Consider the following 13,060-nt stretch of genomic DNA (forward strand, 5'->3'; position numbering starts at 1 on the left):
GTGATTTCTTATTATTACTGCCACTCATGATTCCCCTACCCCAGTTTTTCTCATGAGGTCTTAAATTCTTCAACAGTCTAATTTGTCAACTTTGAGGGAGAAAAACTGTATTTTAATTAGCTTGAAAATGTGCCACAGTAGCTATATGCTCTTCTGGACATCTCAGGGCTCAAGGCAACTGGGAATGATTCTTTTATGCTTGTTTTCTCCTCTTCTGAATTCTGCAAGGCTTATACCATTCTCTCATATTCTCTCATTTTTCTTTTCTTTTTCTCCATTAACTTTCCTCACAAATATTTAACAGCACAATTGGCAGATGAATGGCAGTTAGTGATGGTGTATAGAGTTGGTGAGAAGGGAATGGAAACCATTGTATTTTCTTTTTTTTTTTTTTAAGGTATAGTTTTTGGTGAGGAAGATTGGCCCTGAACTAACATCTACTGCCAATCTTCCCTTCCCCTCCCCCCCCAAGAGCCCCATAGTTGTAAATTGTAGAGTATCTCTGTCCTTTTTTATGTTCCTTCTTTTCTTCTTTTTTTAGTCTGTTTGGGCTGCTATAACAGAATACCATAGACTGAGGGGCTTATAAACAACAGAAATTTATTTCTCACAGTTTTAGGGGCTGAGAAATCTGAGATCAAGGTGTTGGCAGATTCAGTGTTTGGTGAGGGCTTCCGGGATTATAGACAGCTCTCTTCTCGCCATCCTCGCGTGGTGAAAGGGGCTGGGAGCTCTCTGAGGTCTCTTTTATAAGGCCACTAATCCCATCCTAAGGATTACACCTTCATGACCTAATCACCTGAAACCTAATTGGGGATTAGGTTTCCACAAATGAATTTTGGGGAGACATTCAACATGGCAGCTCTTGTCTACTCCACTGAATACTTAGGGTGGAGCCACTCGACTCTATGTTCCTTTCCATTGAGTAAAACAAAATGGCTCTGGCTCTCATCCCAGCCACTTGAAAACCAGCTTGTTTAATTTCATATTTAATTCATTTTTACAGGGTATTGAATTTTGCATAAATGGTATTTGTACTTCTGTTTACACAGAGCATCCCCATGGAATGCTGTGCATTGTTATTACTGTTATTATTATATTAAGCTTATTGCTGCCAGTGTCACAAGAAATAAGTGTCACAATGCCTCAAGAAAATTTCTCACTGGTATGAGACTTGGGCATCTAGGCATTAATATTATATTCACATTTAATCTCTATTGAACTAGTTTTTTTCCCACACATTTTATGTTAGGTATAATTCTCTTTTCACATGGCCCGGGCATGTATATTATGTTCTTTGTACTAGATTTACTTTATTTTGAATCTCAACTTTGCCAAATCGTAATCATCAGAAAAATATTATTAGCCATCATGCATCACTTTGGTATCTTATAATTGGCTCTCAGAATTTCTGCTTGAGTCTGGTAATACATTTTTATTATCTTTGGTGAGTTACTAATAAATTGACCAGGACTTAAAGTTTTCCCTCCTGTAATCATCGTAAGCTTCTCTTTCAAGCTTCATAAGCTCTTCCTTGACTATCCGTGTGACCTAGAGTCACACATGCTGAAACCAAATGACCTCCAGACTCCCTGCCACCTTTCTTTGTCACCTATTTCCTTTTTTATCTAACCCATATTCTCTTTGAAATCCACGTCTGCTTTTCTGGTCATTAGATTCCACTGTACTCCTCTTCACTGAATGAAACAAAATGACTATGGCTCTCAACCTCGCAACTTGTAAACCAGCTTGGTTGATTTCATATTTAATTCATTTTTACAGGGCATCGAATTTTGCATAAATAATATTTGTGCTTCTGTTTACACAGAGCATCCCCATGGGGTGCTGTGCACTGTTATTACTGTTATTATTGTGTTAAACTTATTGCTTCCGGTGTCACATTTAATTGTGAATTAGGAGAATCACTTTTCCTCATGTTGATGTGCAACCACATTTCATGTCTTTATCTGCTAATTCATAACTTTATTCACAGGAGTGGGCAATTTCAATAAGATAAAGGAACGAGTCACCATTGTTAAATAGTAACAAGACAAAATCGAGTTTAGCCAGGCATAAGTCACAGCAATATCTCTTTCAATGGTTTATGAAATTTTTAACAGGCAAAAAAAAGGAAAGCGAAGATTTTCTTCTTTTCTTTAAATTCAGTCTCTATGTTTAGCAAATGCAGGCCAAGCATCCTCTCTCTCTCTCTCTCTCTCTCTCTCTCTCTCTGACATCAAGCAAAGTAAGAAATAGTGCCTTTTGAATAGGAGATTTCCTTTAATTACATTGGGGAAGTGATAATGGTAGGTATTGCATGTTTAATGTAATGTTCTGGATGCCTCTTTTTCTTTCTTTTTTTTCCCTCTTCACAGCCACCTCATCTTGAGCAGAAATAAAAGGTTCAAGGCTTGTCAGCATCAGTTTATAGATAGCTGTTTAAAAATAATGAGATATTGGGTATTGTAAGGCTCAGGGCCGTCTTGCCAGACTCATTTATTTCCATTCCCCTTTTGTCAGAATTGCAGACAGAAGACATTCAATTAAAACTTGTCACCTGTTGCAGATGACCTAATTTGTACTTGTATGTGTCATAGATTAGGACTCCATGCTTCAGATGAAGCAACTTTACCCCGGATGGAACAACATTTCCCTTGAAAAATATCTTCTCAATGCTTATTTCAAATTTCTATCATTTTGATTTCAGTTCCAATCCAAATTATAAATTTAGCACTTATGCCCCAGAACCAGCCAAGAGCAGTGAAGCACGCCTTGAACAAAAGGAGGAGGAACTGAGTTGGGGTTATGTCCTATGCACAGAAATCCACAAATGTATTTTGGATGCAACTTGAATGTGAAACGGAGGGAAGCCTTTGTAATTTCCTATGCAAGCCTCCCATGTTTAATAGTCCTGATAGCTATCAGGAGACCAAAACGAAAGACTTCCCCTTGCTAATTGTTAATTCATCTGTAGAGCAAGAAAGCTTTAATGTGAGTCACGGCTTTTATCTCTTTTAGTGATTGAGGACTCAGTTTAAAAAAAAAAAAAGGCCCGCCTAATGGATATGCACTTTCTCTTCCTGTGTGATTTTTTCCTTTTATTTCTGCCGATCTTATAGTGTTTCCACAGGCACACAAGCAATTTCCAAAGTTCCTGAATCATTGTCATGATGTTCCAGAAGAAGTAAAGGTAACCATTGGCCAGAGGTGTGTAGTGGAAAGGCTGCAGTCTGGAGCTCCCTTCTGAACTGTAAAATTCAGCCAGGATGTTGCTTTGCCTCCGTGGCCCTGGCAAAGCAAGTCTTGTCTAATTTGCAGTAACATTTTAAGGAGGCACAAAGAAATTGATATCTCTGGGTCCCTGCCTCCGTGGAAAGGTAGAGTGACTGGAACTTTTTATCACTTTTGGTTTACCCACAGTCTCACAGCTATAAACTTTTCTAAGTGAAGACACCTTATGGAATGATAGATGCAAAATTACAAGCCTTTCAATTGAGTGAAAGTGTTCATTTTTCCCCCTGCTCATTCATCATTCTGCCTACAACTTCCATGCACCCCATATCACCATGCAAGTATTGTTTACCACAATAATCGGGGTTTTATCTGCCTGTGCTGCTGCTTTTGGAGTATACACCAAATGCTCTTTTCCAAAAATAGAATTTGATGACAGAGAAGCAGTATAAACATAATGCTTTAAGAATGTGAGTTCTGCAGCCATTCTCCCCAACTGCCACTCCTGGCTCTGTGTCTTACTAGTTCCAATTTTCTCATTTTTAAAATGGGAGAATAATGACACCTGCCTCATAGCATCGCTATAAGGATTAAATATGTCCACATATGTAAAACAATTAACCCATTGCTTGGACTATCATAAGCTCTCAGTAACCAATGACTATTAGTAACTGGCTATTTTGTTTTTTCCAAGATATTTCATTCAAAGACTGATTCATTCAATTAGCCATGGAGACATTGCTTGGGTATAAGGAGTCAAAGACTGTTGAAAGAGGAAGAAAGGGACTAAATCACGATGCCATGTTTAACCATCTCTCTGTTTATAATGGGAAAGGGCAATAGTCGTTAGAGAAGATTTCTAGGGGTTGGCGTGTTATATTGTCTCACATGATCCTCAAGAATTTAATACGGTTAGCTGCTCCCTGGGGTACATGTGTGAATATACAAATGATTTTCACTCATCCCCTTACTGAGAAGCATATAAATATGCGCAACGACTCTAGGTTAAACTGGTACACGGTGTCAGGACATTGTCCCAAAGGAGAACCCCATCAGAGGCTGCCACTAAAATTCCCACTGCTGTGTCTGATGCTGCTAATCTGCCTTTGCTTGTTTTCCGGCAGCTTCTCAAGGGAATTTTTCTCTCTCCTCTGTTTATGGTGGGTCCCTCACAGAAATCTCAGGAGAATTCAAGGGCGCCGCTGGGTACTTCTCTTTCTAAAAGGGAAGGAGCGAGGTTTCCTTCCTCAGCAAAGAGGGCTGCAGTATCAGGAAGACAGTGCAGGAGAAAGTTTCCACCCACTGCACCATATTTTATCCGAAGTCTTGCTTTCCCGGTCTGCTCCCAATACTCAATTACAAGCTATACTTGATAACATTTATTCAATACACCTATTTATTTAGTATTCATTAAATTCACTAATCTTTTAGAGAATGAATTCACTATCTTTTAAAAAATCATTATGATGTTCATATGACCGTTTGCATCCTTCTTAAGTATTCCAGGGGTCTATGTAATTGATGTTTTTAACAAACCTTTGTTCGGAAACAACACTGTAAAAGGCTTTAATTTAGGAAAGTAGGCTAGGGTATCCTTGTGTAGTTCTCTTAAGGGGAGATTTTTTTTTATTATCCTATGAAATGCCTCTGACTTCATGCTATTAAAAAGGTGAGAAATGCTTTTGACTTTGGACTATATAATGTTATACAAATTTGCGTTTAGGCATAAAATGTAGACTTCAAATGAGCTGACTTAAGAAGAGCTTGTGCTGAACTGTTTGACTTCTTTTGGTGTTTATTCGCCTCACAGCCTATTTTTTTCCTCCTTGCTCTATTCTTGCTTTCTCAATTTTGTAAATTCTGACAATGTATAAGATTTAGAATTCCCTCGTGGCACTGTCGGCACACGCAGTATTTGAAAGAAGCAGCAATGTGAAACGTTCTACTTGGTAGGTAATGCCAACTATTAAAAGTCTTTTATTTAAAAAAAAAAAAAGATAATGGTAGTTTCCACAAGAATAGAACATCCAGTTGCCTTAATTAACTTCAAGTCTTGTCAGACATGGAGCATTGTGGGTATCTTGTTTCCTGGGAGAAATCTTATTCTTAAACTTTTTCAAAACTGGCTTACAAGTGAAGTTCAAACGGAAAGTGTTTATAGTTAAGATTGTAAAGGGGCCGGCCCTTCGGCCAAGGGGTTAAGTTCACATGCTCCACTTCGGCGGCCCAGAGGTTCGCCGGTTCGGATCCTGGGTACGGACCGAGCACCATTCATCAAGCCATGCTGAGGTGGCCTGCCACATAGGTGACATCCCTAGATGGATCTAAAACTAGAATGTGCAATTACGTACTGGGGGCTTTTGGGGAGAAGAGGAGGAAAAAAAAAAGATTGGCAGCAGATGTTAGCTCAGGTGCGAATCTTTAAAAAAAAAGATTGTAAAGATGTAAAGAGGCAGACTTTGTCACTTGCAGTGGAAATATTTGGATTAGATAGATGTTTGTTTACGTCAAATATGGATTTCCCAGGTCTTGATCATAAATATTGTTGTTTCTGCTAAAATAGTTAGTTTGAGACTTTTAAATGTATTAGGATAATTAGCTAATTATCAGTTTTCTAATCACCTTTGTATTGTGTGCTTATAGCTAAACTCAGGGAAAGCTAAACCTCTTCTTGAAAGAATTTGGATGGGCTGGCCCCGTGGCCGAGTGGTTAAGTTTGCGTGCTCTGCCGCCCACAGTTTCTCTGGTTCGGATCCTGGGAGTGGACATGGCACCACTCATCAGGCCATGCTGAGGTGGCTTCCCACGTTCCACAACTAGAAGGACCTACAACTAAAATATACAACTATGTACTGGGGGGATTTGGGGAAAGAAAAAAAATAGATTGGCAACAGTTGTTAGCTCAGGTGCCAATCTTTAAAAAAAAAAGATATCCATCCTAAAAAAAAAAAAAAAGAATTTGGATCTACTCTGTATCTGTTATAAAATAATCATATACCTAGATGACATTATTAGTGACAGGGATAAGTGGTAAATAGAATGAGATACTGAATACTTCTATAAATCACTCTTACATCAAAGAGTATCATAGTTCAGCTGGTATCCTTTGAATTATCTTACCATTCCATCACACCGCAAATCTGTTTACCTACAGAATTGAAGCAGAGTAGACTGTCAAACTCCCTGGGGATAGATTTTCAATAAATGATCATGATGCAAAATATTTTTGAGTAAAGTAATACAGCAATATTTCAACAAAATAATGATGTAATGACAACTTCCTTACTTTCTTTGGCATTTTAAGGTTTATAAAATATTTTAATAATGCATTTGTATAATATCCAAATATATTAATATAATATTGGATCATTGCAGCAAAACATCAGGGAGAATATTGTCTTTATATCCATCTTACATTTGGAAAAGCAAATAGGTTAAGAAACTTATCAAAGTTTGTAGAGCTAGTTAATGAAACAGTCAGAAAAAAACCCTCAGTGGTTCTGATCTGCAAACTATGCTTTATGTTTTTTTTACATACCCTTCATATAATATTTAAGAATAAATTATTATATTATTACAGTTGAAAACATTAAAAGGAAAATCTTTAATCTTTTCCCCAAATCCTTATTGCAGACAATGGACCAAGCTAATAGGGATTTATAGATGGTTGATTGGTGATCCTTTATTTTGATATATGCAAGGCTAAAAATTTTAGGCCAGATAATCTAAGAAATTTTCTACAAATTAATGGTAGTTACAAACAATTACATAAAAATATTCTTTTTGGGTGATTTTTATTAGCTTTCCCTTTTTCTCTGAACTCTCTTCATTTTGTTATGTGTATGTATTTACTTTTTAGCTCAACCTATCATTTGCATGTATTCCTACTAATGAGAAATTGTGGTTTAAATCTATGTCTAGGCAAGTGCAATAGAGTTAGAATTTTCATTCATTGTGTTTGATTTAAGTATTTTAATTTAAACTTCAGTAGCATTATTTTTTTTCTTTGCTGAGGAAGATTTGCCCTGAGCTAACTCTGCTGCCAATCTTCTTCTTTTTGTGTGTCAGTTGCCACCACAGCATGGCCACTGACAGATGAGTGGTGTAGGTCAACATCTGGGAACTGAAGCCAGGCTGCTGAAACAGGGCGCACCAAAGTTAACCACTGGCCCATTGCTTTCTCATTGAATATTTCCATTCTTTGCAATCTACCTTTTATCTCTATGAAGTTAGCATCCTAATAGAAAGGGGTGCAGTATCCCAGTTATGTGGAGTTTGTTTTCCATCTGCTTTTCTTACAATTATGAGAGATGCTGATCATAATCCAACCTTTGGTTTCCTCTTATCCTGCCCTTACTAGTGTTTTAATTGATGTCTTTCATTTTTAAAATATATTTTTCTAGAAAAACTTTACAAATAGAAATAGGTTGAAAGTGTACAGACAGCTTAATAATATCTGCATAGTATTGTTTTATCAGATCATGTAAAAGAACATTATTAAAATTTAAGTGCATATGTTATTATGATGCATATAAATAAACCTGTATATTTTTTCAAAGATGCACAAATTTAACTGCATATGTTATTATGACACATATGAATAAACCTCTCTATTTTCAAAGCTGCACAGGTAAAGGGATTGTGTCCACATGTTTGAAGACAAATTTTGGGCTGATTTAACTCTGAGAGCTATGTCGCCATGTGTAGGTGTGTTATATGATTGTCCTGGAAAAAAAACAGACTAGTTTTACTGAGTGGTGTTTTTCACGCAATAGAAGTGAATAAATTGATGAATAATTTTGGCATGACATAGAAGTAGTTGTAGGTGTATTACTAGCACTTGGGTTTAAACATTTTATTCAATATGAAGTCAACGAAACTAAACCATCAGCATCGTCATCATCAGTATCATCATCCTACGGGAAGATGCATGAGAAGCAGATTTTTGAGATTTTGAAAAGAGGCTAAAAACAGTAGAGTTATTTTTTACTTGGTTTGAAGTACTTGAAGTTGTTAATATTTGCCTCCTTTTGACCCCCTAAAATGGGAAGGAAAATTTCACATATATAAATCATTATGATCTTTTAAAATATATTAACTCTAGAAATTTTTACCGTTAATTGTTATCTAAATTTGGCAGGAACAGTTTACTGCCCATTGACTCTCCATCAACTTTTACTGTATAATTATATAATCTGAGGGTTTTTTAGGAGTACCGATATCTGATTTTTTTCCTCTATGGTAGTCTACTGAGTATCGTACACGTAAAATTACAAATCATAAAAGAATGCTTTGTCTAACTGGTCCTTATTTTAGGAAATAAAGAAAGTGCAAAACCATGGCTTGTGTAAAAAGTTCTTGAATATTTAGAAGCTGGACAGATAGATGGATGGATGGATGGATGATAAAAATATTTACTCAAGGGTGTGTGTTTTTTCTTCATGATGTGTAATAACTAATTTTCAGTCTTGCACTTTTCCATAGATTTGGCCCACTTGGCTAAGCTGATTGGTAGCATTAGTGTGACATGACTGTGTCAGAACGGTTTCCAGCTAGGACCTTGAATCAAAGCTTCCATCCACGATCCTCTTCTACAGGTCTTTGTGATGGACAAAAATCCATTATCAGAAACTCACCAGCTCTGACTTCTGTGTTGGAAAATATGTAGTATACTGTTCAATATTTGGGGATATGGGAATTTATTGCTAATGGTGAATGCATTCGCTGAGAAGCATTGAAAGCAAATTAGGAGTCCACAAAGCTAATCGAGATTTCTTCTATAAACTTTCTTGGATCTAACAGTTTTAGAGATGTCCAAAAATGTTCCCTCCTTCTTTAGCCTTTGTCTGACATTGTCTTTCTAGCTCTTCATTTGTTTCTCCCTGCCTTCTCTTTACACCTCTAATCATATCAGCTTGTCATTCTCATTGGGTTAGAGTTGAATGATAAACGTGTTAAGATACATTGAGTGTCATATGCTTTTAATTTTCTCATGTGAATTAGAAATTTTCTGAATCACTTAGAAATTAATGTGAATTTCTAATTTTGAATTTTAAAAACTCTTCTAGTGAAAGGTGAATGTATCTTAGATGACCAGATAAAATGGGACCACCTTATATAAACTGGAAAAATATCTTGGAGAAAGTTTTGAAGAGGAAGAAATGAAGAAAGATAAAAAATGATAATAAGGGAAAGAAGGAGAAAGTGTTAAACTTTAGTAAAGCAAATATAGACACAGTAAAAATAGAACATTAGAAATCAGATGAGCTTAGCCATAGAACTCTTCTGTAGGCACAGAGTGCTTTAAAAGAAGTAGTTAAGGGAGCTGGCCCGGTGGTGTAGTGGTTAAGTTCACATCCTCTTCTTTGGTGGTCTGGGGTTCACAGGTTCAGATCCCAGGGCGTGGACCTAGCACAACTTGTCAATGCTGTAGTGTTGTCTCACATAAAATAGAGGACGATTGGCACAGATGTTAGCTCAGCAGCAATCTTCCTCAAGCAAAAAGAGGAAGATTGGCAATGGATGTTAGCTCAGGGCCAATCTTCCACATCAAAAAAAATAAATAAGAAGCAGTTAGAGAAGACTGCTTCTTTGTGACTCACATGCACCATTATTGTCAATGACTACTTAGACGCCGTACCTAATTTCTTTGTTTTTTGATAATTGTTTATCTAAACCTACTTAATTACTCTTGAAGTTGTCTCCTGATTTCATTTCAACTCTGCTCTGATGTTTCAGTATGATATGTCAGGCTTTATCTAGAACCAGGTGTATGTTTCACTAAAAGATAATCAACTCTTAAAGTAGTATTATTCAGATAATATGAAAAATTGTGTTTTTCTTTATCTCGTGAATCAGTACTAATCGTGGACTTTTGAGTGTATATATTCACCTTTAGGATTCACATAGAGATATATCAGCCTTTCCCAAACTGTTTCATGGAACTCAGATAACCCGCAACTCACATGTTCCATGTGATATTAATAAATATTCCAAAAACAGGACCCTTGGTTACACTGATTTGCAAAACATTGCATAGGCCATATCTCCCTCTGAGAGTTTTATAGAGGCTGTTTGCATATTAAAGGCTCTGAGAGGCCCTTCAGTGAAACAATAATTCTGATGATGCTGTTAAACCAAATCTATTTTCAAAACGATTTGAGAAATGCCAAAATATGTACAATGAATTACTTGGCTGAAATTATTAATGGATAATGTTGCACTGTTTTATCAATTAAGGTAGAACCTAATACCACAAAAAGAGTCTCTCACCTCGTTTTACTCCCAAGTAATCTTCTCTTTATTTGATAAAGATTTATATGATCCTGTCCTAAACCTAAACAAAATTACAGACTGGAAACCAGATTACTAACAAGCTCTTACCCACCACTCCCCCATAGAAATGAAACGTTTCTTTATTTTTAATCCCTTTCTTTCCCTTTTGTCTCTTTCCTTCATCCTTTAAATCTACTGCCAGCAAAAACTCCCTGATTATTGACCCAACCCATCACTCTTTGGGTAAAAGTTTTCCTAAATGCCTGTCTACTCTCACCTACTTCTAGCTTCGCCCTCTAGCTCTGCTCTACCAACCAACACAGCCCTCCTTCAACATCCTAGCCTTCTGATTTCTCTCAGGAAGTTCCTCTTTCTATCTTGTGTTCAATTCAAACCTGTTGTCGGTTTTCTCTCATTTGAAAGAAAATACAAATATGTGTCAAAGTGTAAATAACATTCTCCTTCTGAGATTTGTTGACATTATAATATGGAGCCATCCTTTCATCTTATCTTGCGTAGCATAATTCTGGCTCTCCACAGCGTGTAGGTGCTCTCAATTCAATTCAGTTCCACAGGTCCACAGAGTCCTCTGGTAGACCAGCGGGGCTTCCATAGTTTTCTGGGTCTGCTGGTCTACTTGATCCTACACAATGAGCTTTCAAGGATGATTGATAAAAAGGATACAAATTACTGTTGTCTTTAATTTGAGACACTACACTAAGACCAAATAATAATTTTTTGTGTTAATTCACATGGAAATGTGCCTTTTCTTTGATGTATAAATATGACTTTGATGGCCTTGCATAAATTATCTTTTGGGTTTGTTATCCTCTGTCAGATTTGTTTTCCAACCCTTGGTAATCTTTGTTTAACTACCACTTTTTTACACTCCTCTAATACCCTTAGACCATTCTGCGTTCTACTATCTGTCTCCATAGCACTCATGGGTGATACTCTCTGTGTATTTAATTGGTCTCAAAAAGATAGCTACCTCAACAGTAAGCCAGTGCCTGTCTTTGCCCGCAGGCGTGCGTCTTGACAGAGTACGTGGAGGTCGGCAGAAGTACAAGCGCAGAATAGATGCGGAGAACAGCCCATACCTGAACCCGCAGCTGGTTCAGCCAGCCAAAAAGCCATGTAAGTACAGCAGACGTGTCTGGCTTTCCAGCACACAAAATCCTCCCAGTTGGCTCTATGTCTATCAGTTTTGGCGTGCCCATCTCTACTAACTCCAAGGAGATTTGTCTTTAATGGGGGGACATGGCTCTTTTCCCAAGGATTGCCTTTGAGGAGCGATGACAACTCAGCTAATTATCTTTTTTTCTATGATTTTCTTCCCCCTACCTTTTTTCACCTAGTCATTTTGTGGAAGCATAAGCATATTAAAGCATAGCTTATATAGTGCGAATTTTACATTTACTGGTTATCTTTATTTTCAGAGGTACATAAAATGGATCATACTGCGATCATTAGTTCATTGGAGCTGTTAGTTTCAGATTTCACAAGAAGGTGATTTTTGTAGTTTTCACGAACTAAATGAGTTTGACTGCTCAACCTCCCAATGAAAATACATTAGGAGCCTCATTAATTTGGAGCTATAGAAGGTTAACACACTAGCTAGCAATAGATTAAAACAAGAATGGGCCTTCCTAATAACAAGCATAGGTTGGTGGTTCCATCTCAGATGCCCTTATGGGCATTACGAATTGTTTCTAAAGAGCCCATGGTTTTATAACGCCAGGTTGCAGTTTGAAAGGATGACGGGTACATTGCTCAAATGCAAGCCCCATTCTCTTTGTCATTAACTAAAAAGAGCTGAAATATGGATTGAGGCAATAACTGTACCCCATTTTCTGAAAAATCGTTTTGTAGCTATAATACAACAGAGCTAGCCTTTTAGGATGTTTACACAGAGTTCGTATTCGGCGCTGAGAAGTGCTTTGGTGAAACTCTTACATTTATCTGTCTTTGTCTCAGAAGACACAACGAGCGCTCATCAGAGGAAGCTGCATCTAAAGCAGTTCTAGAAAAGAGCGGGTAATTTTTGATCTGCTTTCAAGGGAAGACAGAAAGTGTCCTCTTCTAATTCAGATTCTCCAGGAGGGGTCGCTGCTGTGCATCATACATGTGAGCATATGGGGATCTGTGAAATAAATAAAACAGACCCTGAACTGTAAACGAAAGGACACTTTCGCTATGTCAAAGGGAAAACAACCAGTTTTACATAAAATTAAAGCTTAGGCGAACATATGGCATGGTTTCCTTTTGCCTTTCCAAAAAACATTATGTTGATTATGCCGTCAATTGTCCAATCTGGCATCTTCTCCTCAGCCTGCATAAGCTGTTTGGCTTCTGCAGATGGAATCTGGGACTACATTAAGCAGATTTTGCACATTATTATAAGAAACTTTCTGATAATACAATAAAATGCAATAAACACTAATGCTTAATTTCATTAGAGGGTTAGTTTTCCTGGATTCAGTAATGCACAGACTGCCCATTTCTCATTCGTTTTATACAAACGTTGACTGAAACCATTGATAATTTCCTCCAC

At 37.1% G+C, this 13,060-nt stretch overlaps 1 protein-coding gene across 18 annotated transcripts in view; it reads left to right on the forward strand.

Moving 5' to 3' along the window:
- The window catches only part of ESRRG (estrogen related receptor gamma), a 599,908-nt gene that overhangs the window by 523,760 nt on the left and 63,088 nt on the right, over positions 1-13,060 (forward strand). For all 18 annotated transcript variants that reach the window (XM_046680133.1, XM_046680125.1, XM_046680138.1 and 15 more), the window contains one exon: positions 11,533-11,643. In XM_046680133.1, coding sequence (XP_046536089.1) covers positions 11,533-11,643 — 111 coding nt within the window. The remainder of the gene's footprint in view (positions 1-11,532; positions 11,644-13,060) is intronic.

Source organism: Equus quagga, chromosome 12 (assembly GCF_021613505.1).
Source record: "Equus quagga isolate Etosha38 chromosome 12, UCLA_HA_Equagga_1.0, whole genome shotgun sequence".
NCBI classification, from domain to species: Eukaryota; Metazoa; Chordata; class Mammalia; order Perissodactyla; family Equidae; genus Equus; species Equus quagga.